This window comes from Sinohyriopsis cumingii, chromosome 5, assembly GCF_028554795.1.
Source record: "Sinohyriopsis cumingii isolate HCF-2022 chromosome 5, ASM2855479v2, whole genome shotgun sequence".
Lineage (NCBI taxonomy): Eukaryota > Metazoa > Mollusca > Bivalvia > Unionida > Unionidae > Sinohyriopsis > Sinohyriopsis cumingii.
Window position 1 is genome coordinate 94,400,856 of NC_142965.1, and position 26,327 is coordinate 94,427,182.

Sequence of the window (26,327 nt, forward strand, 5' to 3'; positions counted from 1 at the left end):
TTCAGGGACCTGATGAGCGCGTGCGAGTTTCTCAAACTGGACGAGAAAATCGTCAATAGCCTCCTCCCTATCATTGAAGCGTGACATGTTGATCTGGACTATCCGGTGGTCGATGAAAGGTCGGCCGGTTGTTCCAGAGCTTGTACTGGCGTCGTCCCGTCCGTTGGTCCTAGCTTCAACTCTGACCTTTTCCATCTCCAGAGTGTGAGCGAGTCTGGCTAGCTCCAGCTCTTTCTGGGCGTCTCGGTCCGCTGCTATCTTGGCTAACTCTTGGTCCGCTGCTATCTTGGCTAGTTCTCTCTGGGCTTCTCTTTCCGCTGCTTTTTCGGCCTTCCATTCCTTGATCCTTTCTTCTATAAAGGTTGCCAGGCGATCTCCCTCGTATCCAAGATCTAATTCATATCCCGGACGAAGCGCCCACTGTAAAGGTGTAGTGGTTGTCTAGGGGTGGGGTTCTTCTTATAGACTTTAACGAATTATGAGAAGTTCCCCTGGTCCTTATTCAGAAGGTTAATTCTGGACACTATATTATTTATTGACTAAATATATTTATGGCTACGAGCCCCCAGTCAGCAATGCCGACAGTTAAATTAAAAGAAATACAAAGATGAAATTTAAACAATAACAATTTAATAAATGAAATTTAAAAGAATTTAAAGTAATCAATGTCTCTCTTTCACCCAATGATCCCTTTGATCATCATTTGAGTTCACAGTGTGAGGAGATTTTTCCCTTCTTGAGTGCTACTCATCTAAATCTCTTCGTTCCCTTGTCTTTCTCTCCTTTCGTGATCTCCACTTCCGCTTCCTCTTCTATAATCCTTGTTCCTTCCGTTATCTTGACTTCCGGTTCCTCTTCTAGTATCCGGAACCCTTGACGGTATCCCTTGAGGTCACCCGAAATTCACTCGGTATCTCTCACCGTCACCCGAAATTCTCTGAACTTCTCTCGTCCCCCGAAATTCTCTGAAATTCTTTCGTCCCCCGAAAGCTTCCTGTTGAAAGGTATAATGCATTAGCATAGGGTTATAAAAATCTTCCCTCACACTACGTCACTGAACTGAACCATCAGTTTAAGGCGGGACATTTGGGTCGCGCATGCGCACACAATTAAATTCCCATACACTTCCGCCGCTTACAAAAATGGCGCCATAACACAATCACACAAAGGATTCAAATATCTACATACTGAGCCCTATCAGTATATACATACAAAATATTTCAAATATGATTGTACTAAAATATTACTACGATTAGTAATATGACTATCTATATATTTATATATATTTATATATATTTCCTACACAAGCGTACCAAATCCACAATATTCACATTCGAATGGTGATAAACGGCAATCCGTTACTCAATGGCAAAATCTATCATTACGTAAACAAATTTCTTGTCTACCAAAATATAACTACGCAAAGGATTACAATATTAATTCTTATAGCGGCTAGCGAGCAATACAATTCTTCACAAATACAAATCGTCCTTTCAAAAGGGCGTAAACGTAATAATCCACGAAATAATATGCACACATATTACTAGCGAAAGAAGAGAACATTTTCGCCTCACAAATAAGGTGTACATAGTAACATTATGAATAATGATGCAACGAATCAACATCGTAATCAATCGTAAACAAAAGTACTAGCTAAAGTCATGAAAAAAATGCAAAATATTAAGGTCATAATTAACTATTCATACTTCAATACAAGTAAAATGTATACATACGACAAATTCTCTTCAATTAACAGCAGTCGTATCAAGCAGAATCAACGTAACATCAAACTTACCTGATCGAAGCTATTTCATGAATTTCCTAAATTCCGCCAATTTTTTACGAATGGCTAACGGAGTGTGTGTCACTGCGACTCTTAAACACCAACTGACGAATTTCAGGCTTGTACAAGTCTTATGCCAGTTTCTCGAATCAAGTCCCACCTACAACGCATTCCGATTGGATGGCGACGGACTCTGGTCATTTGATCGAACTGTCAATCATAAAAATGTCAGTCTGTGTGTCCCCATGTACTGTCCAGCCTACCATTGTCGGCTTCCGGCTCTTTGAAGTTGTCTACGTCACGTGTTCCCATGTACAAAGATTCCCGCCAGATTTCCACTCAAGAGCTCAAACAAAGACTGGGTTACGTAAGAGGATTAGCCAACTTAGGTACTTGGAAAAACAAAGCTTACCTGGCTCCACTTACAGACTTATAAATACATGTATAATACAAGGGGTTGGGGTAAAACATCACATGTTACTTGTCCTTATATGTCGAATTTTAGAAATTCTTTCTGGGATTTCCTTACTGATATATTTCCACCGTTATTTAATGCAGAAGATGAGCTGCGACTACAATATCTTCTAGGTATAATGTTACCATCAGGTGTAATCGACAAAGAAAACTCCAAGCTATTCGTCCTGTATGCAGCATACCTTGTCATGCAGTGTGCAGCTATCTTCTGTAAATAAGGTACTGAGACTTGCAACTTATGCAGTTGACGAACACTTTGTTGACTGATATCGTGTTAGAATTTTTATTCTAATATTATTTTTTTTTGTTTGTATTTTTTATAGTGTTTTTTGTTTTAAATTATAAATACTTATCTATTGATTGTATTCACATGATTTATTTTTATATCATGTAATCTTCCATGGAATGAAATAAAGATGATACATACATCCATCCATCCATACATATATACATACATACATACATCCATCCATACATACATACATACATACATATTACTTTTACGGCACTGCAACACTTTAAAGGTTATATCTTTTCAATGCTAGTCGAGTTAAATTACTTACGGAGGGACACTCGTGTTCGTTGAACCATCACTTCAGTCGAACCATCACCCTTCTGGTCACATTTCCAGCGCCTGAACTATTGAGCCAGCCACGGTTAGCCAGTAATCTAGAATTGCAAACAGGATTTTCTCTGTATGGTCAAAATCCCTAAATGAATTTTTTACTTTATGATTTAGGGTATTATCCTTTGCATGTTATAATAATTGAGCATCGGTAGTGAATTGCTATATCGGTAATGAATTGCTATATCGGCAATGAATTTCTATATCGGTAATGAATTGCTATATCGGTAATGAACTGCTATATAGGCAATTAATTGCTATATCGGTAATGAATTGATATAGCGGTAAGGAATTGCTATATCGGTAAGGAATTGCTATATCGGCAATGAATTGCTATATCGGTAATGAATGGCAAACTCTGTTGATTCTCTTTTACACGAAATATGACTATCATTAATACCACGTACCTGTTATTATTTTACACTGGGGTTTTTCTGATTAATCGAAACATGGAAAAAGTGTTCAACCTTGTAAAGCACACAAGTTTATCTTATCAGAAAATCACACATTGAAACAGCAGATGATAAGGAACGATGCTATAAAGCAAAGTTGTTGTTTTGGGGTTTTAACGCCATTTTTCAGCGCATGGAGATGAACTCGGGAAAATCCCAGAAAGAACCTCTGACCCACGGTAAACAAATGACAAGTTTTATCACATATCCACATTGGCGAAGCCCAGATTTGCAGACATACGTGAGATGGCAGTGATCGATGGAGGCGAGTGCTTTAGACCACTCGGCCACCCGGGCTGACTCTGTTCTGTACAGCAAAGAAATTCTACAAAATGTCAGCTGTCACAGAAAATGTTATTAAAAATGTAAACACTGCACTTAACAAAGTGAAGAATTACAACATTAATGCTAGTGAGTTAGTTAAAAGAGACAATTCATATATATATATATATATATATATATATATATATATATATATATATATATATATATATATATATATATATATATATATATATATTATATCTTTATCGATCTGTTTATTGTAGGTATGTTTTATATGTTTATATGCACCAACAGAGCTGTATATAAAATCTTTGATATCTTATCACGACGTTTACCATGTAATCGAAATTTATATCTGATTAAGACTGCATTGCAAGAAAAAATACAGAATATTTATTTTAGGTTCTGATTTGGATTTTCAAAAAACCCCACGTGATTTATATATTATTCGCTTTGAATTGCTACAGCTGAATCTAATATAATCGGCACACCTTTAGCTCGGTGTCGTTCCATACTTTTGTATGCAGTATAAATATGGGTGGAGTGTGTGTATTGGATTTTTAACGTCGCTTGAACAATTTTCCATTCATATTGCTACGATGTCTGCAGTGTGACAGTTTATAGTGATGTGTAGCACTGGCGCATCGTGTCCCAGATGTATAGCACAATCTCCAATCCAGTCACATTATCCTGACACCAGACTGACCAGTCCTAAAACTAACATGTTAATGCTTAACGCTCTAGCGAGGCAGCTGTAATACCATTGTATGTCTTTGGTATGACTCGGTCGAGGTTTGAACCCGCGACCTCCCGCATCTGAGGCGGACGCTCTAACCACTTAGCCCTAAATATGGGTGGATGGCTGTCTGAAAATCTTTGACATGTTTATGTACCAGATGCTGAACCCGTAGTTGGTATATAGTGATTAGATTAGTTGCAATATTTGTGATGCATAACATTTGGCAAGATGTTTTGGCGATGTTAATATCGAACTGATCTGATAGTTAAACTTGGAAATCTTAACACGATTTTTGTCATGTAATCGAAATTTATTTCTGATCCAGACTGCATCGCGAGAAAAGATACCGAATATTTATTTTAGATTCTGATTTGGACTTTCAAAAGAAAAAAATAACCCACGTGATTTATATACTATTCGCTTTGAATTGTTACAGCGAAATCTCGATATAATTGGCACAAACGGTACCCCCGTAATTGCATCAGAGAAATTTATCTAAATTTAGCATTCACTTGCGTAATGTAAATTCTGCTTCAGTCAAAGGATTATGTGCGAGAAACACTGGCAATGTTGCCAATGAGAGCTATAAAAAATAAATAATAAAAAAACACAATACACAACACCCTCGAGTATATGTAATTTGCATTGCAATTTAATTGCTTGTCAATAAAACATTCGTGGTTTCAGACAGTATTTTGTCATTCATCAGCATTGAATAGAATACGAGACCATCAGATACACTCGTACAGCCGTAATGGGGCTCCGCTTTCAGATTTGAACAAGGTGCAGTGCAAATTTGTTTGCATAATTGACGCGAATTAGTTTCATTACATGGGCCAGATCTGAGAGTGGGAAAGTGATACACACATAACAAAGAAAATAAAAGTCATTTTTCAGAAGTAGGACACCATAGTTGATGAAAGCAAAGTACAGAATTGGTTCCTGACGTCAATTCAGATGACATATTTAGAAAGGGAATAAAGTGAACATTGTAGGGTTTATATCAATCGTCGATGTCGGATGTGGTTTGACCAAATCAGAATGTGTAGTCAGGTGTTTATTGTGTATGTATTTCAATACACCACGATTGATATTTATCTCGTCTTTCTTGGGCCGGTACATACCCTGTGTTCCATTTGTAGTTATGTGCACACAATTTCGCGCTACTTGGCACTTTTATTATTTTCACTTTTTTAATGCCGGCCATAACTTTCCACTCAACAGTTACACCATGATCTTCTTGAAACGTTTTTTATTATCGACATTTAATTTCATTCGCTATTAAATCTTAGTTTCATTTCGTTTATATTAAACATTGAGGTCAATTTAATTTTAACGTATTTCAGTTAATTAAATAATTATTTTTTATCGCGTGGTCCTGTTACATCATACAATCTCTATTCACGATTATAACATCATTCACAAAGTCATTTGCATTTTGCTGACTCACAATATAACGAATTATTAACAACTTTGCTAAACTCTTTCTTGGACGTTTATTTTATAAATTTAGGGACCATACACTGTTTTTGTTAAAATTAAAAAAGGAATTGACATTCATACTTTCTTCCTTCAAAATGTCCTAGTTGATTGTTTTTGTACACCTCTAAATGTAATATTGAACCTTATCTCAAATGCGTATTGCTACATGATACCCATAGCTAAGCAAACAATTGCGTATACGTACAAATTGGGAAGCAATAAATGCAATTGCACCGCGTAAATTGCCCATAAAACTCGTCGATGACGTACTTTGGACTAGAAATTACGTTGTAATACTTCACTCAAGGTGCTACACTGATAACATTCTGGCCTTAACCCAGAGGCACATAATAAATCTAAACACAAACCACCGATAAAATTTTGACTGGATTTAAGAAACAATACATTAACGACAATTGAGCGATTGAATCCTGCACGGAAGTCAAAACACGGTGTCCACACCTGTACAAGGTAAATAACGGGGCCAACAGTTAATCTATGTAGACTGTATCAATTGTGTAAACAGCTTTGATAACCCTTTTGTCTCCCTCGATAAGTCCGGGTTTCCACAAGTTGATAAACTTTATTTTATAGGGCTGTATTTATATCTTGTAAAAATCGGTGCCCGTCTTTTATGTGCATAGATCCAGTAAAACAAATATTCATACACAACGATATTATGCATATTTACAAGTCAATACGTTAAACTTCAAATCATACCCTGTCAACTGGCCACTAATTACGACTCATATGAGGCGAAACAAATGTGTGAAGTGGAAACTAAGAAACTATATATATGTAAATTCTCAACGGCTGGTATGTTGGCTTGATTGGTCTTCTAACTGGACAAATAAAGCAAGCCTGGGTGAAACTTTCGACTTTGAGTGGGCGATCACATTCACTTGAACGTTCTAGAATCAGGGATTAAACCTGGGACTACCATGAGCAAACTGACCTTCCCATACCCCGTAATCTTTGACTGATGTACACCTGGTTGTTTTTCATTAACCATCTGTCAGCCATGATAATCGTTTGTTAAATCCCGTTTTCAATATCGCGGTCGAATGAATCTTTTGTTAAAACCCGTTTGCGATATATCAATGAAATAATTGTGTCATATTTATATAGTTTTTCTATCCCTCCTACGTTTTTGTAATGGGACACGTGTAATATGTACAGTATTTACTATTATTTACACATTATATACCCTGTGACTAAACTTTGAAGAATCTGAACGTTGTCTTATTACTGTAATTACACCATCTGTATCGATGATATAACAATGATATAAGATATACAATGTATAAGATACATTGTTTGTTACAAAAACTAAAATTTAAATATTTCGACGTTTAATATCTTATTAAATGCTAAGCAGAAATTTATCACCATTCTTATGGTTTTAACTGGTAATTGAGATATATAAAGATATGGGAATTATTCATTAACATTATGTGGATGAAATTTTCAAGATTTAAGTGTGGTTGTTGTTGATGTTGTACGGTTCAACGCCATTTTTCAGCACAGGATTGGCCCCTACATGGCGGCCAGTATAAATGGTGGAAGAAGAAGCCGCGAAAACCCCTGAAAGAACCACTGATCCACGAGAAGTTACTGCAAGCTTCTCAAATACTCACAATGGCCGAACCCTAGACTTGAACTCTCGCAGACAGAGGTGAGATGACAAGTATCTGAAATGTGAGCGCTTTAGACTGCTCGGCCACTTGGAGTCCCCGATTTAAGTGTGGCGTTGTCATGATAAATTTATGGAGCTGTTTCTTCCTTGTTTGTGGGACTCTTTCAGAAAACTACTTACTATTCCGTTGTGCGTATACTGAGGTTTGTCATGGGATTGCTAAGATTTCTTTGTTGAGTGTTATATACGTCACCCAGGAGCACAGTATATTATATATGAAAACGAACAACCTACGAAGTAAATCAGGATAATGTACACACAGAACGAAGAACATTTACTCTAGAAAATCAAAATAATAGATTTAACCATCTCAAAACTTATTACTGGCTTTAAGACAACAAACCAGCTCTTTTCTTTATTCCTTTTTGCTTTGATCCCAAAATGTTTCTAACCTTTAAACAATCCCCATATCTTAACGCAAAAGCTGTTGTTACAGTGTCTTGCCAGATGCTTCGTAGGTTTGTACAGTAATATTTTCTTGAACATTGCTACCACTGAACATTGCGAACATCTGCTAGTTTTGTGAAGATAGTACTTTCTGCGTCTCAGGTCCAGTTACACCTTGAGATTCCATCTTTTTATTGGCCAAAATGTTCACGGTATCCTCAAAAATGCACGATTGTCCAACTAAAGCAGCTTTGTTTAGTTCTGGGATGACCACTATGATACTACTCGAGTCAAAGTCTTCATGAAATTATAATGTTTTGTAGAACATACTTGCTGACGTTTTCTCCGGCTGCGGTGTGGGAGTGGATGTAGTTATAAAGCAGACAATGCAATTTACAATTTCTTGCTTTTCTATGTTGGTATTTTATGTGGTCTTTTTAGGGTTCTTCTGGTGATTTCCTACTTTCACAGATAGTGGACATTCTTTTGGCAAATTCAGACGAGTAGCAAGTCATACCTTGTAAACTGTCACACCGGGAGAAAAAAATCTCCCGAGTTTTGGGGGCAGTTCTTCGTTTATCTTCCGATCTCATGATATTTCAGAGAACTCCAGATTATTTCATTATGCCTGGTGGCGGAATTGATATTTACGGCATTGGTCAACATTTTAAATGAAAAAAATTAAACGCCGAAACGCATGCTAGATGGAAACTCACCTGATAAGAATGATCCGAATGCAATATCAGCTGGATTTGCATGTCTCAGTCGGGTGAGTAACACGTCTCGTGCGCATGTTGTATATAGGGCATGGCGGACTAACCGATGTCAAGAGACATGACACGTCTCGTGCGCATGTTGTATATAGGGCATGGCGGACTAACCGATGTCAAGAGACATGAAGCAACTACTGTGTTTGGGCTTATTTTGTAGAACATGGGCAATATTTAGATAAAGGAATTTTTAAAAAATGCCGCGATAAACCTTATTTAGGTCTCAAGCTATTTATTTTTTATTCAGTCTCCCTATTTGGCTTTTGAACAGTTGACAGGTGAAAATTTGACAGGTATGACATGGATCAAGCATAACATAATCTTGATAGCCGGTGTATCTGTAGCTGAATTGCCTGAGTGATCCTTATTGAAAATTGTGGCAACTTTTAATGGTAAAGAAATTTAGTTTTGAAGTTTATACGAGTACAATTATAAAATACAACTTTTTTGTTCCAATTCAGCGACTACGTTTGGGGATAAGTGCTAGGTTCCATATTAAAGACTCTTGGGCGATGCCTTAAATGAAAATTAAAACAAATAGTTTGCTTTCTGTTATGCATTTTGAAAGGAACCTTTTGCATTTTATCTTACAAAATTGTCCATTCTTCACGATTGTCCGTCATTTTGTAATGACCATGGTTTTAAAACGTTCAGGCATTTGGTATTGTGACCTTTAGTTCTGTGTCATAACAAAATAACTAGGCTAGAAAACAAAACAAAAAATTTGGACTACTCTTTGATAAGCAAAGACAGAAATTTTGAAATTTTACCTTCTTTTTTCAACTGTTTAGTGGCATGAATGATTTATTTCATTACTTAGTTTGTAATGCGGTATGGTGCTGCGCAATTTGGAAAAGTGCACTGAATATTTGGTATAAGTTTGGATACAAAATTCGTTCAGTTGGTTTAGCAACAAATATTACGCTCCAAAGATATATAAAACATGGAATGTAGATACACAAAATAATGTCATTAGCTTATGTATTTACACACACACACGCACACACACACACACACACACTATATCAAATACACCAAAACCTTTGGGTACCACTCAAAATACCTTCGCTACCCCACATAAATGCTTAGCTACCTCAAAACGTCTTAACTACCCCACCTAAACTCATAGCTACCTTGCGAAAAACCTTATCTACCCCACGAGAAAACAGTTATCAAACATTCTTAGTTACACAACTGAAAACGTAACCACTCCCCAAAAATTGTTACCCACTTAAAAACTTAGCTACCCCACCTAAACTCCGTCACTCCACGACAGACCTTATTTACTGAACACAAAAATTTAGCTAATCCACGGCAAATTACAATAGCTATTCCACCGTAAATACCTTGGGTATCCCGCATAAAAACTAGCTCATAAATATAAACAATGTAACTAGTCCACGAAAAAAATAGATACCTGCAAAAACTGTAGATACCCCACAATAAACAATCGCTACTACATAAAATGCCCTAGATACCGCACATAAAACTTTGCTGGCCCACGTGAAAACGTAGCTAGCCCATAAAGAACCTTAGTTACCTCGCGAAAAACTTTAGCCAGCTCACACTACAATTTATCTACTCGACCCGACCACGAAACTAGCAATCCCACGAAAACACCTAGCTCTATTACAAGCATCCTTAGCTACCCCACTTACAAATTAAACTAGCCTTCTAAAATAGCTTGAACATTACCATAATCGGTATAATTTTCCATATAAAATCATTGCACATTACACTTTACTTTCTATTGCGTAAGTTTTTCATATAATGTTTTCCTGCGTTAATGTATATTCTTTAACTGACGTTAGAATAGAAACGTTTGAAATATATATTTAACATTTTTCTTAATTTTAATAATTTACGTAATGTTCTAAACCACAACAGTTTTACAACGCAGTCTCCGTTCGTGTGATGTCTTTATTGAAAATTCCAAAGATCTTGTTCATAAACACATTCAAAATATATATTGACGTGATATTGATTTTGGATTTATACCACACACCAACATAAATTTGTTAAAATAAAGTCTGTCGAATGTGTTTTATGGCGTACATAATAAAGTTTTGCTTCCAGGTCAAGCAGTGATATAGCCGACATTAACTCTTATAAGACCAGACAAACTGCAAACAACAAAGATCCTGATTGGTCGTAGATAATGCGCCTGCAGATCAGGGTCTATATTGTTTGTTCTTCCTTAAAAAAAATACATACCCAGATCTGCGGCGCATTATGCAACGGCAAATCTGGATCTGAGGAAATTACAGTTAGACTCGACTTCTAAGCGAGTACAGACAGTAGAATGGTTGTGCGAGCCTCTTGCTCAGCCGATGGGAGGGCCTTGTAAGTACCCCATCAGACCCATGATGTATTTTGTTTAAAAAAGTAACCTCAGAGACCTGTGGCTCCTGCGTATGGAGACTTCATTTGAAGACCTTTTGAGGTTCTCTTATACGATCATAATGTCATGATGTTTCTCGATGCTTTAAAAAAAATGAAGCCATAATATGGACCAAAATGTGCACACTTGCATAGTGAAATAAATATTCTACGTTAAAAAGTACCATAAAACCGTCAGCAGTAAGTATTTGCTTGGTTAGCAAATTTGTACCTTTTAAAATACGTGTAGTTGTCTAGACAAGCGTTTGGGAGTGGTGTCAGGAGTCCTTGTGAAACTAACATTTTGCATTGGGGAAAACGGCAGAAGTTTAGACAGGTTTCCAGTTACAATAAAATATCAGGTTGTTGTTTACGAAGTACTTCGATTTTCCACTTCTCTATTAGGCTTCAGTGATGTTTTTCTCTAACCAAAGGCGAGTTCTTTGTACGTTTCTGGGATAATCTGAAGTGGTTTCGGTTAGGTTTAGAAATCCTTGTAATTGCATATACGTATGTTTATATAAGTACAGTGCAATGACGAATGAAATATGATGACTGAATCGCGAACTTGAGTTGTTCCTTTGCTCCTCTACGTTTTAAAAGGCAGTACTGGAAATGCACATATTTTGTGCAGCACTTGAGGCCACATATATGGTACATACATATTTTCTGCTACGTGTAATGTGTGATGGCCGAGTGGGTTAGAAGGCTGGGGGGAGTTATATCAGCTCTGAGGTCATGGGTTCTATGCCGTGTGGTAGAGATGTGTTTTTCTTGGGCCTTATTTAAAAGGAGAATCCTAAGAGAAAGAAACTCATCGACAGCAGCCTTGGTTTTCATAGTACGCAATTAACGAAAAGCAAACTAGATTTTTATTCGCGAATAAAGCATATACTGCCGCCATCACTGTAGTCCGAGAAAAGTCTGAGACGATAATAAAAAACAGATTTTGTTGAATAATTGATATGATGGCATGGATAAACAACATGTCCAAAATGAGATAAATCCTTGAGAAAATATTTTACAAAAATTGACACAATGGTATGAAAATGAAATCATGTTATGTACATTTGCATACCAAAATTGTATTAGCAAGCGCAAATGATTTATGTTTAATCGTGTTAACATGTTTTTCGTAAAATGGTCAGAGTTTTAAAATGTGTTAAAGATTGAAATATGCATTTAATGAATGGCCCGAAAATATTATCAAGTCGTTGCATCTACCTTTGACAATGATCAAGCTTGTTAATTTGGCCGGATAGATTAGCAAAAACGAAGAAAAACGTAAAGTATGAAATTATGCGACTGGTTTGTAGGAATAATTGGTCTCGAAATTACATTTACGCACAAGCTGAGAGAGAGAGAGAGAGAGAGAGAGAGAGAGGGGTATTATTATGTTGTACAATGTGTGACAAGGTTGATTAGATTGCAAACAAGAATTTGAATCCTTGATAGAAACTCCCAGAGGTGGAATGAGAGGAGTGGTTGGTGTTTACAGAAACAATGACGATATTTGAAATAGCTTCCATTTATATTATGTATGATTATATCCCAATACCAATGAGTTTGGGAATGAATATAGCGTTTGTCCATTCGTTTTTGTGTTATCTGATGCGTTTGTATGTTTCATTATACGTTCGCGTGTTTCCTGATATGTTCGTGTGTCGTGTTTTATCATGTGTTTCCTGTTAGGTTCATATGTTCTTTGGTTAGTGTGTTTCCTGATACTTGCGTATGTCCGTTCGTTCGTTTTTTTTTTGTACGCGCCCCACAGTTTGGATCCTATTTTATCTACAGAAAAATAATTGGCAATTGAATACATCTCATGGAAAGTTAATCAAGCCATGCACGTCACTATGGCCTAATTTTCGCTCTTGAGCATCTTTTGTATTTTTAGTTGTTCATCCGTGCTAAGATTAATTTCTTGGACCCTATTTCACCCATATTAGTTTTTCGGAAATCTATGTAGATGTAACCCAAATTGTAAGTTACAATGGTTCTTGTAATTTCAGATATCTGTTTATTACACACCTTGTATTTCTGACCCTATTTTATAAGCGCCATCTGTCGTACGAGGCAAATGATGGAACAATACATTTTAAATTGGGACGTATCCTTTCATAATGTTCTCTCCAAGATGATCTTGAAAATTTGGAAAAATTGACATTATATTAAAAAATATGACTTTATTTTAAGGATTATAATCTTTTTATTCTTTGTTTTGTGTGCCGTGTTTGAGACGCCCACACTTACTTGGCACCAATGAGCCAAGATTGTGATGATGTGCTGTTAAACTATCTATCCATCCGTACATGTGTACAAACAAACATATGTGTACAAACAAACATATGTGTACAAACAAACATATGTGGATGCATCTAAAAGAAAGGAACTCAAGATTAACAAACTCAGGTACGTATGACCCTATTTTCACGCTTGAGTCGCTTTTTTGGTTAGCTTTCTGTTCATTAAACGCAGAATAGTCTGCGCCATATGGCCTACATTATTGAAAAATAGTATTTTGGAGGCATCTGAAGGTGGCTAACTCGTATATGTTAAAATTAAACATGACGCAATTTTCATGCTTGCATGAAATTGGTATAGTCAGGTTTCCGTTAGTTACAAATTTAAAATCTTCAGTCCTATTTCATCCAAACTTACAAAAATAGGCACCTTGACATATGGATGCGTTAAAGGAGGGTAATCCAACCACACCGAAATCTAGGTCTCTATGATCTAGTTTTTATGTTTCCTTGTCTTTATATTTCCAGGTTTTTGTTCATTATGACCTAATATTTTAAACCTATTTCACCTACACATTAAAACTTGTAAGCGGATTCATCTCAACAAAGGCAACTCAGCTATAGCAAAGTATGTCACTGTGGCCTAGTTTCCACACTTGAATGTTTCTATTTTTTATTTTCAGCCTTCTTTTCGCCACAGTTTTAATATCTCCAAACTAGATTTACATATAATCGTTAAACTGGCAAGAAAATGTTGTTTTTTAAAAATAAAAGAGTAACGCGTATTTTCAGCTCTCCGTTTGCTATACCTTCTTTCTGAAGCCTGTTTCAAGTACACTCACGACAATTAGCACGTAAATGCATTTAAGGACCCCAATAGAAGAATTCTAAAACTAGGCCAACGTGATTCAGTGTGCACGCTTGATTGATTTTTGTTATTTTCTGTTGTCCATTCTATATACCCTTAAGATTATGTATCATATTCCACTGCACTCAGAAGTATTTAGATGCTCTCTACGAGAGCAACTCGACCATACCATAACTATGCCAGTTTCAACCAGTTTTCACGCTTGATCGTCATTTTTTTTTTAATCCGATTGTTCGTTACACCCTAATTATCTGGAGAACTCACTGACCTACATTCATGATAATTGTAGTGTGGATGCATCACAGGGAGTGTATCTAAGCCAAGGAACGTCACTCTTACACACTTTTCATTCATTACATCCTAAATATCTTTGTACCTACTCCAACAACACTGATGAAATATTGTATGTGGATCTATATCAACGGGAATAATTTAACCATACAAAAGTAGACTAATGTGACCTCATATTTACACTGGAATGACTTTTGTATTGCATCTCAGTATGAGTATCTTGGACCCTAATAGCATATACTCATACAATAGATGACCGCTCCGGTGGCCCAGTGATTAGAGCGTCCGCCCCGGATGCGGGAGGTCGTGGATTCGAACCCCGGCCGAGTCATACCAAAGACTTCTAAAAATGATGCTAACAGCTGCCTCACTAGGTGCTCAGCATTACGAGGCAAGTGTTATGACTGGTCGGTCTGGTGTCAGGATAATGTGATTGAGTGGGACATCATGCTACATGTCTGCGGCATGATGCACGAGTGCTAGACATCACTTTAAACTGCGACACTGCAGACATCGTAACGATATGACTGGCAAATTGTTAAAGCTACGTTAAAAAACTAAATCACACACACACACACACACACACACACACACAATAGCAACGCAAATGAAAAGCAAGGTGTACAATCCTACCACATAAAAGTTTAGTCAATGTGATCTAATGTTTACGCTTTTAGTGACTTTCGCGCTGTTCGCTAGTTTTTCGTTGCATTCAAGATATTTTGGACCGTATTTCGCCGATACTCATGAAACTTGGCAAGTGGATGTATCTAGGGAGGGTAACTCAACCATATTAAAACTGGGCCGTTATGAACTACTTTTGCCGTTTAATGCCTTATTATTTTTATGTGTTTGTTCATTTACACCCTCAATATTATGGGCCCTATTACACCTACACCCATGCATCTTAAGTCGAGTACTTCAGCTATGCCAAAAGTAAGTAAATGTGACCTTATTTGCAGGCTTTAATCATTTCTATATATTTCAGATACATTTTAGTTACATCTTAACATGTTGGACATATTTCACCAATACTCGTGAAAATTGATATGTCAGTGCCTCTAAAGAAGAAAACTTAATCGTATCAAAGTTAAATCGCAATATCGCACGTTCTGGATAGACAAGGGTTCGCGGGCTCGTGTGTGTGTGTATGTGTGTGTGTGTGTGTGATTTGGATTTTTAACGTAGCTTTAACAATTTTTCAATCATATCGCTACGATGTCCGCAGTGTGGCAGTTTATATGTAATTTTGTAACAGACGCCATGTTGATAAACAAAACAACAAAAAATCATTAATGCATGACCACAATTAGTTCTGTCATAGTGTCACTATCAAATCGTGTTTCGAGCATAAACTTAGAAAGGATACAAACCCTGACCGTGACATCAATTACACTGACTTCAGTGATGGTGTCGACAGTGACCGTGATATGAGTGATAGTGACATCATTGTTGACACCAGTGACTGGAACGCCGTGTTGGAATCATACACGGTGTTAGTGACATCATTGACAGCAATGAATGGAACAACGTGTAGGAATCATACGTGGTGTTAGTGACATCAGTGACACCAGTGATTGTGACACCGTATTGGAATCCTACACCAATGAATGGAACAACGTGTAGGAATCATACGTGGTGTTAGTGACATCATTGACACCAATGACTAGAACAAAGTGTTGGAATCATACACGGTGTTAGTGACATCACTGACACCAATGAATGGAACAACCTGTAGGAATCATACATGGTGATAGTGACATCAGTGACACCAGTGATTGTGACACCGTATTGGAATCATACACGGTATGTTACAGATTGTATCTATCTTTTTACTCCTTTGCTTACAAAATCTCCGATTTGGAAGAGAAAATGCATCCATGAATGAATGTTTGCTATCTTTACATAGAGATCCACTCAGTCAACACAGGTGTTTACAAAATTGTTGCAAAAATTCAGTGATTTCACATTTTTGATATTTGAGAGAGATTAAATTGTTTCTGTTTGGATTAGTGCATAGGAATGAGATATAGAACATTCCGATAACACGACCGTATCACACTGTAATATGTACAATGAAAACTGTTCAAACGACACATTCGGATATCATGACCGTATCTCTATAACAGGTAAAATGAAATCTATTCAGACGATACATTTGGATAACACGACCGTATCACTGTAAACAATACAATGAAAACCATTCAAACGACACATTCGAATAACACGACCGTATTACTATAATAGGTAAAATGAAAACTAATAAAATGACACATTCAAATAACATGACCCTATCGTTGTAATAGATATAATAAAAACTAATAAAACGACACATTCAAATAACATGACCGTATCGCTGTAATAGGGACAATGAAAACTAATAAAACGACACATTCGAATAACAACACAGTATCGCTGTAATAGGGACAATGAAAACTAATAGAACGACACATTCGAATAACAACACGGTATCGCTGTAATAGATATAATGAAAACTAATAAAACGACACATTCAAATAACATGACCGTATCGCTCGCTGTAGTAGGGATAATGAAAACTATTAAAACGACAGTCCAATAACACGACCGTATCGCTATAATAGGTGTATTGAAAAATTTAAACTACACGTTTGAAACTGGTTGATGTAACAAAATCACACAGAAGCTTATATATATATATATATATATATATATATATATATATATATATATATATATATATATATATATACAAAATCTCATAAGGTGATACATAATTTGAACACGTCTATAAATGGGTCTATATGAAATACCCAGCCCAAGTCTCGTTATGTTGCGATCCAAATAAACTTAATTCTACACTTTATTCCTGTGCAGGCTAGATAGATTAGATATCCACCAATAATTGGTGTAGATATTACCGACCCGATCCTCAAATCTATTAGGATCCTTGACTTTGTAGACTTCAATAAAAAGCGAAACAACGGGTGTTTGGAGTTCAGTATTTGTATTGTCACTAGGGAAGATAGTTTGCACAAATTCCTTCTTAGCCCACGAATCTATTTTAGAAAGGCTTTGTGTCGTCAATGCGGTATTACATTTTTGTCTGTTTATCTTCATTCAGATCTTCAGTGAAAAGGCTTCGGCAGTACAGGGCTAAATTATAAAAGCGTGTATTCAGTTTTATATGCTCCATAACTGAACAATCATTGTGCGGAAACTATAAAGGTATGAGACATACAACCTTAGTTATTGGACATTCCTTTTACTGTCGACATGCCATAGAGAATGAATTGGAGTACCTAGTTACTATAGATTTATAGTGTAACAAAATTTCCACACAAAACAACAAATGATGAGAAAGAAAGGTAAGCATACAGGTCACAGTTTCATGTGTATGTATGTATGTATGTATGTATGTATGTATGTATGTATGTATGTATGTATGTATGTATGTGTGTGTCCAGAGAGAGAGAGAGAGAGAGAGAGAGAGAGAGAGAGAGTCGATGAAAGATATATATTCTTAACTACTGTGTATGTTCAAGAAACAAATATTATTAGCTGAAAGAAAAATTATGTGTATATGGATCTGTGTGCTTGTTTGTCTCTCTGTCTGTTGGGATGTTTTATTTTTAAAAAAGATCTCGTCTGATAAATTACAGGAGAGTGCTTGTGTTATGCGCCCGGTGTTATAGTCGGCGCCGTTGTCGGCGTTAGCGAAATGTGCACTTTGTGTATTTAAGTCAATATATCAGATAATATTGCCACGCCGTTATGAATGTTAGTTTATGAATGCAGCCTGAGAAATAATACAGCACCATACTAAAAGTAAGTTACTGTGAACTATTTCATTGATGATGTACACTTTTACGTTTAGGTCAGTTTCTATGTGTCCAGTCACGAAAATGGAGTTGTGCATCTATTCTAAGAAGTATTAAGCTATACTTTCAAAGGTATATCACAGTGCCTCTTTTCTCCGCCACAGCAATCATTTACACTTTTCATATTTTGGTGAACTTCACGGACACTGGTGCTGGTACATTCGTGATACATGATTTGTGTATAAATTGAGGAGTACTTGTTGTTGTTGTAGGGTTTAACGCCATTTTTCAGCACACGATAGGCTATACATGGCGGCCAGTATCAATGGTGGAGGTAGAACCCGGGAACACCCACGGAAAGAACCACCGACCCACGAAAAGCTACTGGCAAGCTTTCTCATATACCCACGTTGGCTGAATCCGAGACTCGAACCCACGCATAAAGAGGTGAGCTGGCAGTGGTCCGTAACAGAGAGAGCGCTTTATACCACTCGGCCACCCCTGAGGAGTACTACACAATAATATAAAGAATGTGTCGCTGCGAAATAAGTTTTACAAATCAACAACGGTGAATCTTTTACGTTGAAGCGAGTTTCTTTGATGTTGTTGCTTGTGTAGTCATCAAACTGGTTACGAATGTATGTCCTGAGAAATATAGAAGCACGATATCAAAGAAGATCAGTAAGTTTAACTGTGACCTACACCCAGCCATTTTATTTTGTTTTCATCATTATTACTCTTTATGAATGATGTTGAGTAATAACAAACACAAAAATTCCGCGTCTGAGTAAATATGTGTACAAGCTAGATGTTGTCTGACAGCTTCATTTTTAACACATTTATCTGCCAAGCATTGTTCAGAACATACTAAAGACATACATGCATGCTGTATCTAATGGCATACATGCATGATACATGCTAATGACATTTATGCGTGCTTTATTTTAATGGCACACATGCTGTATACCAATGGCATACATGCATACTGTACACTAATGGCATAGAGGCATGGTGTATACAAATGACATACATGCATGCTGTATACTAATGGCATACATGCATGATATACACTACTGGCATACAGGCATGCTGTATACTACTGGCATACAGGCATCTTGTATACTAATGGCATACATGCATGATATACACTAATGGCATAGAGGCATGGTGTATACTAATGACATACATGCATGCTGTATACTAATGGCATACATGCATCATGTACACTAATGGCATAGAGGCATGGTGTATACTAATGACATACATGCATGCTGTATACTAATGGCATACATGCATGATATACACTACTGGCATACAGGCATGCTGTATACTAACGGCATACAGGCATGTTGTATACTAATGGCATACAGGCATCTTGTATACTAATGGTATACATGCATGATGTACACTAATGGCATACAGGCACGCTGTATACTAATGGCATACATGCATGCTATATACTAATGGGATATATGCATGTTATATATTAATGTCATTTAGGCATGTATACTAGGGGCATGCAGGTATTATTTATACTAATGACATGCATGCTCCACACCAATGGCATACAGGCATGCCCTATACTAATGTCATACATACATATTGCATACTAATGGCATACATGCATGCCTTATACGAATGGCATATATGCATGCTACATACTAATGGAATACAGGCATGTTGTATACTAATGGCATATATGCATGCTATATACTAATGTCATATATGCATTTTCTATACTAATGTAATATAGGCATGTTGTGTACTAGGGGCATACATGCATGCTGTATACTAATGTCATACAGGCATGCTGTATACTAATGACATATATGCATATGGTAGTTTTTCCCCTCGCAATTTACTTGTACATACTAGATACAGGTAAGAGAATACGATTCAGTCTTTCCATTTAAGAAACGATAAGCCAGTTACAGATTATTGTCACTTGTGAATCAATGGTGCACGTTTTTAAATATTGTATCAGTTTGTCATCTTGACAATTCGTTTTCACAGTTTACAATTATGTTAATTACCCATAACAGCAGTAGATATGAAATATACACCGGGTAAAACTGTTTTTAGAGAATGTCACGAGAAAGAAATTTAGTATACGTCATTGTGTAAAAGACTGAAAAACATGTACATGTGTTATGCTTTCAACTCTGATGGATAACAGCCCAGCCTAAAGCGTATACTACTTGTTCTTTTTAATCTGCAAACTTACGTATTGGATATTGTCTAGTAACAGCAGTTCTTTGACTGAAGATGTTGCTTGCGTTTGCCAAAATGTTAACAAAGGTTTTGCAATCAATTCATGTGATAACTTTCTAAATATGTTTCTCTGAATCATTCGCTTAATATCCGTGCACATGTTCTGGCGTAATTAACTGATATGGCACTGGTTTGTTTGATGTAATTGAATGAAATGGCGATGTTTGGAGGGAAATACACCGTGCTGGGTAGCAAAAGTCTCATACAAGAGTAGTGTTTTTGGATGTATAGATTTGGCCACACTCTTCGACTGCCGTTTAAGTATTTGTATAATAATGTATTGACAAGATGACTTTGCAACCCTTCATGCAGCTGTAATGTTTTTAGGAGTTTAAAATGTTTTACTCGAAAACATTTTACTGGTGACATGAATATTTCGCTCCATGCAGTGTTATTGTCGTTGGAAATTCTTTTTGTGTGTGTGTGTGTGAAAATAAATGCATGAAATGTTAACTGACAGAAGTGTATCTCAAGCTTCAAGAGCTCTTTCAACTAAATTGCCTGTTTACTTTGCTTAAGCTCATCATAGAATGTATTAATGCATTTCGTTTGTGCAGGTTACCTGTCCTTTTATTTTTGTTCCGTTTTTGTTTTTAAATCACGATCGATGTTCAAAGTGTTTTGTGGGTTACGTTCTTCTTTTTAGAAATCTTTTTTTTCTTTCTCATTGATCATTTTTGCATGGTACCGTTAAGAATTAAGTAATGTAGAATGGCGTATAATTTTATTGAATACTATTCGACACATTACAAGGTTTTAGTTTTGACTTCACAAAGAGAGCGCACTGAGCCATAGCTGACCGTATGTACGAGTGTAAGCTACCATTATACTGCCTTTGGATCTATTACATTTCATTGACACATGGAACAGTATCTCCCTTTTATGTGTCTTGTAGCGTGCATAGCAAGGTTCGAGGTCAGAATCAATGTCAGAAAGGTTTTACATGTCAGACCCATTAAGACGAACTAGAACATACTCGTCTCTTTACAGTGCGATTCGTGTAATTTTCTTTGTTTTCAGCCCACCACGGAAAAGGCCGAAGAGTTCATGATTGCAATGAACGTGATCCAAGGTGGCATTGACACTTCTCTCCATATAACAATGCCACTAGTTGTTTTCAGCAAATTATTGCAGAAATGCCTGCTCTTGCTGTTACCTCATTCTTTAGAGAATTCGTTAAATGTAACCGAAAATATAAACATATAAGTTTGATGCAAGAGATCTGACACTTTAATTGTTTTCTTGTTTATGTTAAAATTAGCAACAAATTTACCTATATAACTCGGATGAGTTTGACCCAGGAGCCATACGGTACGTGCAGGCAAGGGCTGGGCTTCAAGTGACATCTGGAGAGTAGTTTGGATAAGACTGTGTGATGACGTCACGAGTATCTAATCAAATTACTGACTCACAAAGGCATTTTGATTATAATTAAACTTGGCCGAAACATTTCTTCCAGTGGACTGATTTTATGAACAGTTTTATTTCAATGTTAGCCTCGTCGTTTTTTTTTTCCTTTTTTTTATCATGTTGCTTCATCACGTATTTTATAAAGATGCGTATTGAATTATTTCCAAAATAGAATGACATTTAGATTTGTCCCATCATTTTTTTGTCTTACTTATTGATTTCAGTTTCTAAAATATATTTGGAAAACGACATTGAATAAATACGATATTTGCACGTACCAGTGTAGACATAACCGGCATTTGGTACAATTTCGTTATGTAAAACTTCCACACGGGCAAAATTAAGTGGCTATAGAGTGCATTTAACACAGGTAAACAACATATTTTCTAATTGATGAAAAATTGAACAATAAACAAATTTTATAAAAATAAACAACAACATTAAAGCTGAAATTACGCTGTTCTCATCTAATTCATAACCAAGTAAGTGATGGTTCACTTTCCCTTGGGGTGCTGATGTGGCTCAGTGGCTAGCGTGCCGGTCACATGACCGAAATGGATAAGGTTCGAATCTCACCTTCGGACCAGCCTGGGTCATATATCCTGTTGTATCCTTGGGTAATTTTCTTTACTTTAGCTGCCACGGCACTAAATAACCAAGCTGTGTTGCTGTGCCGTAAAAAACCAAACCAGTCATTTTATCTTGGCGTACTTGCACGAAAGCGAGATCAGTCTAATGCTGTTAGAATGCCTTATTTGTATTAATCATTTTAGTGTATATCGAATTTGGATACTTAGCACTATCGATTTCGCATACACCGTCCTAGTTAATGTGTCTGGAGTCAGGCAGTAGTGGTATAAATTGGTATTAAGTGTGGAACACATAATCCGTTTTCACTTATCCCTTAGCAAAGAAGACCGGGGCCAGTGAAAGCTGTCTGGTTAATGTTATGGTTATAAAACTTGTCACTGACATACCTTTTAGTTGTCACTGACATACCTTTTAGTTACCCATGTTCCTAGGTGTGGTACGTTTTGAAATAAATCGGTTTAAAAAAAGAAAGATAATATTCCTACTTCCGTCAGCGGCACAGTTTTTTGAGAAACAAACGTTGATACACCACCACCACCACCACCAGCAGCAGCAGCAACAAAATATACACTGAAATTTTGTTTCCCTCTCATTGTTTTATCAACCCTGTCTAAATCACCAGCTTTTTTTTTTGTAAAATCAGACAAATCGTTCGAATCTCCAAACAAAATGGGTTTGAAAACAACTTTATTCCTTTATCTTATTATCTAATACACACTAAAACCATAAACAAAACTTTATTACTGTCTAGAATCACTCGCAAGTCGAGTCAAACTGCAAACAGCAATGATTCTGATCTGCCGTAGCATAACGAGCCTGCAGATCAGGGGCTATTCCGTTTTTTTTTTTCTTCTTCTTCTTTTGATTACTCCTAATAAACTTCAGATACCCAAAGCTATCGGTACATTAAGAGACGGCAGGTCTGAGTCTATGCAGCTTGCAGTTGAATTCATCTTATAATCAGGTAAGTACGGTATTCAACGGTGACTCACTCTGGATGATAGAACTAGTAATGTCCATACATGGACGGTATGCATATGAAATTATAATTTCCCTCAGAGCTCTTTAATCAGTTTTGCGTCAGACATTTTGTATATCCCCAGTGCAATATCAGAAGAGGGCATATTGGTTTTTGATGTTGTCCATAATTACGTCCGTAAGTCAGTGCTTTCGTACGTCCGTCCCAAAACCATTTTATTCTAGCGCAATAAGCACGACAAGTATTGGGCATGGAGCCATGGCCATGAGTGGATTACCAGACTAGAATAACAGACCTTTCCAAACATTTTTCTATATTTTTAAAACACATTTCTGAACATTTTGAATAGAGAACTCATTCACAAAATCCTTGTTCGCATTTTTAGCAAAAACAACTTTATTTAGACATGACATTTGTTATGTTTATTTGTTTTTAGATGTAGACGAACTGATTAAGTTGTTAAGGCCATTATAACATGTTCATTTTTCTTCTTCAGTTTCCAAAGCAATTTTATTTTGGGATTTAGCGCATTTTAGCAAAATATACGATAGGTTGATGAGTAATTTGCATGATTGTATTAGATAAACGAAGGACCTTATTCGATTTTAATGCCATCTTTGTAAGTGTTCTAATTTATATTATTTTTGACATTTTTGGGACTTGGCGTTTTGGTCTGCAATTGGGGCATATGCGTTTTACAAACACAACCTTAGTTTATATTGTATAGGTATATTGTTGAGGTGTATATAGTCTGGCTGAAAGATGAACGAATCTTTCATCTAATTCAGAGTATAAAGTAATCAGATATCTTGGCAATACTTGAGGCGGGGATAGGCGGAATACACATCCAGGTAACACATATTTGATTCCTCTACTTGACCTTGGGGTTGACGGTGTTTACACACACACACACACACACACACACACACACACACACACACACACACACACAATTCTGCAACCTATTATAACCCCTTTCTGTGCAGTATAGTAATATACTTTAAAATCTCTTAATTAAATTAACTTAACTATTTAATTTTAATATTAATGATATTTGACCATGAAATAAAAACGTTTGCAATATTTTGAGTGCGCTTTATAGACAACTTAACTGAGTTTTTTCTTATCTATTTGGCAGATATTAAGTTCTGTGTACAGGACAACATGTAGCAAATTTTGTCAATAATGCTGTTTTTTCATCCTGTAATATATGTAAAACAGAGCATACATTGTTTTAAAAGACTGAACACGAGGCCCGAAAGAACACAAAAGTTCGCGCTTTAACATTTTTACTACAGCAGCTAATATTTAGCAGCGTAACACATGAACCATTAAACAGACTGTGGTGCAGTGTTGTATGTACCTTGTCTAGGAGTACCTTAAAAGGATTTTGTCTCAACTTTGTTTTCATAGAATTATGGGCTTAACTTCATATTTCCATACGCGGTGTGTTTGTGTTATGTACGTTTAATTTGTATTGTTTGTTGGCTTTTCTCCATGATTATATATATATATATATATATATATATATATATATATATATATATATATATATATATATATATATATATATATATATATATATATATATATATATATATATATATATATATATATATATTGATCTTAGTCCAAAATTAAGTTAATGGTGTACCTGTCTGGTCACATTTATTTTGCAAACAACATAATACATAACTAATATTTCTCTACGATCACATATTAAATATTTAGGTAATTATTATTGAATGTAAACATGTTTATTTGAATAGGAGTCTATAACATTCGTTTTCACTGGGAAGTTCCTAACCTTGTTTAACCCTCTGAATGTTTTAGAAAGGAAACTGACCTACATCCTGGCTCTCTGATTATATCTTAGCTTTTTATTTCAGTGTTGTTTATTTGAAAGATTATTCATGTCTACATTCACATCCAAGGTGGAATCATTCTTATTATTGTATTCAGGTTTTAATTTGGGGGGATTTATTATTTACATTATTCACTGGAATTAGAAAGTGTCCATTAATACTTCTGGGTGTGAATCATTATTTTGGAATTATTGTGAATTTATTCAAAGATGTTATAGTTTATATTATTGTGATACATCAAAAGACTTTTAACACATCGCCATATTCCAGGTCTTTGAAATATTAGGGCATTAAAAAAAAACAGGCACATCAACGCATTCAGTACTGTTATTTATTTGGAAAACCACTGGAATTCATTTGGAAGATATACTTTGGACTTGCGATCGATCTTCTAGGACTATTTAGGTTCTTTTTAAATTCTGAATTTGTATTCTAAGGAAATACATTATTTGGTAAATTTTACTAAACTTATTGGTTGGTTTTTGCTGTTTTATGTTTCTTTGTTTAAGACCATAGAGTCGTAAGGCATGTAACTAGCATAGCTCAAAAAACATTGAAATAGGTTGACGGAATGTGGTATAAACATCATATTATAGATTTATATGTGGCTTTTATGGACGTAGTCTCGTTTCTAAGGGTGATGGGCTTAGTCTCCTTTCGAAGGAAAGTAATGGGCTTAGTCTTGTTTCGAAAGGTAATGGGCTTAGTCTTGTTTTGAAGGGTAATGAGTTTAGTCTCGTTTCGACGGGTAATGGGGTTAGAGTGGTTTCGAATGGTAATGGGCTTAGTCTCGTTTCGAAGGGTAATGGGTTAAATCTCGTTTCGAAGGGTGATGGGCTTAATCTCGATTTGAAGGAAGGTAATGGGCTTAGTCTCGCTTCGAAGGAGGGTAATGGGCTTAGTCTCGATTTGAAGGAGGGTGATGAACTTAGTCTCG

At 36.1% G+C, this 26,327-nt stretch overlaps 1 protein-coding gene across 6 annotated transcripts in view; it reads left to right on the plus strand.

Annotated features, from left to right (window-relative positions):
* The window catches only part of LOC149799792 (malignant fibrous histiocytoma-amplified sequence 1 homolog), a 78,157-nt gene that overhangs the window by 14,071 nt on the left and 37,759 nt on the right, over positions 1–26,327 (plus strand). For 3 of the 6 annotated variants that reach the window (XM_089959177.1, XM_089959181.1, XM_089959182.1), the window contains exon 1: positions 17,480–17,821. The exons of the other annotated variants lie outside the window; for them this stretch is intronic. In XM_089959177.1, the coding sequence (XP_089815303.1) occupies positions 17,806–17,821 (16 nt within the window). In that variant the 5' untranslated portion in view covers positions 17,480–17,805. Of the gene's footprint in view, positions 1–17,479; positions 17,822–26,327 lie in introns of those variants that run through there. 6 annotated transcript variants of the gene reach the window in all.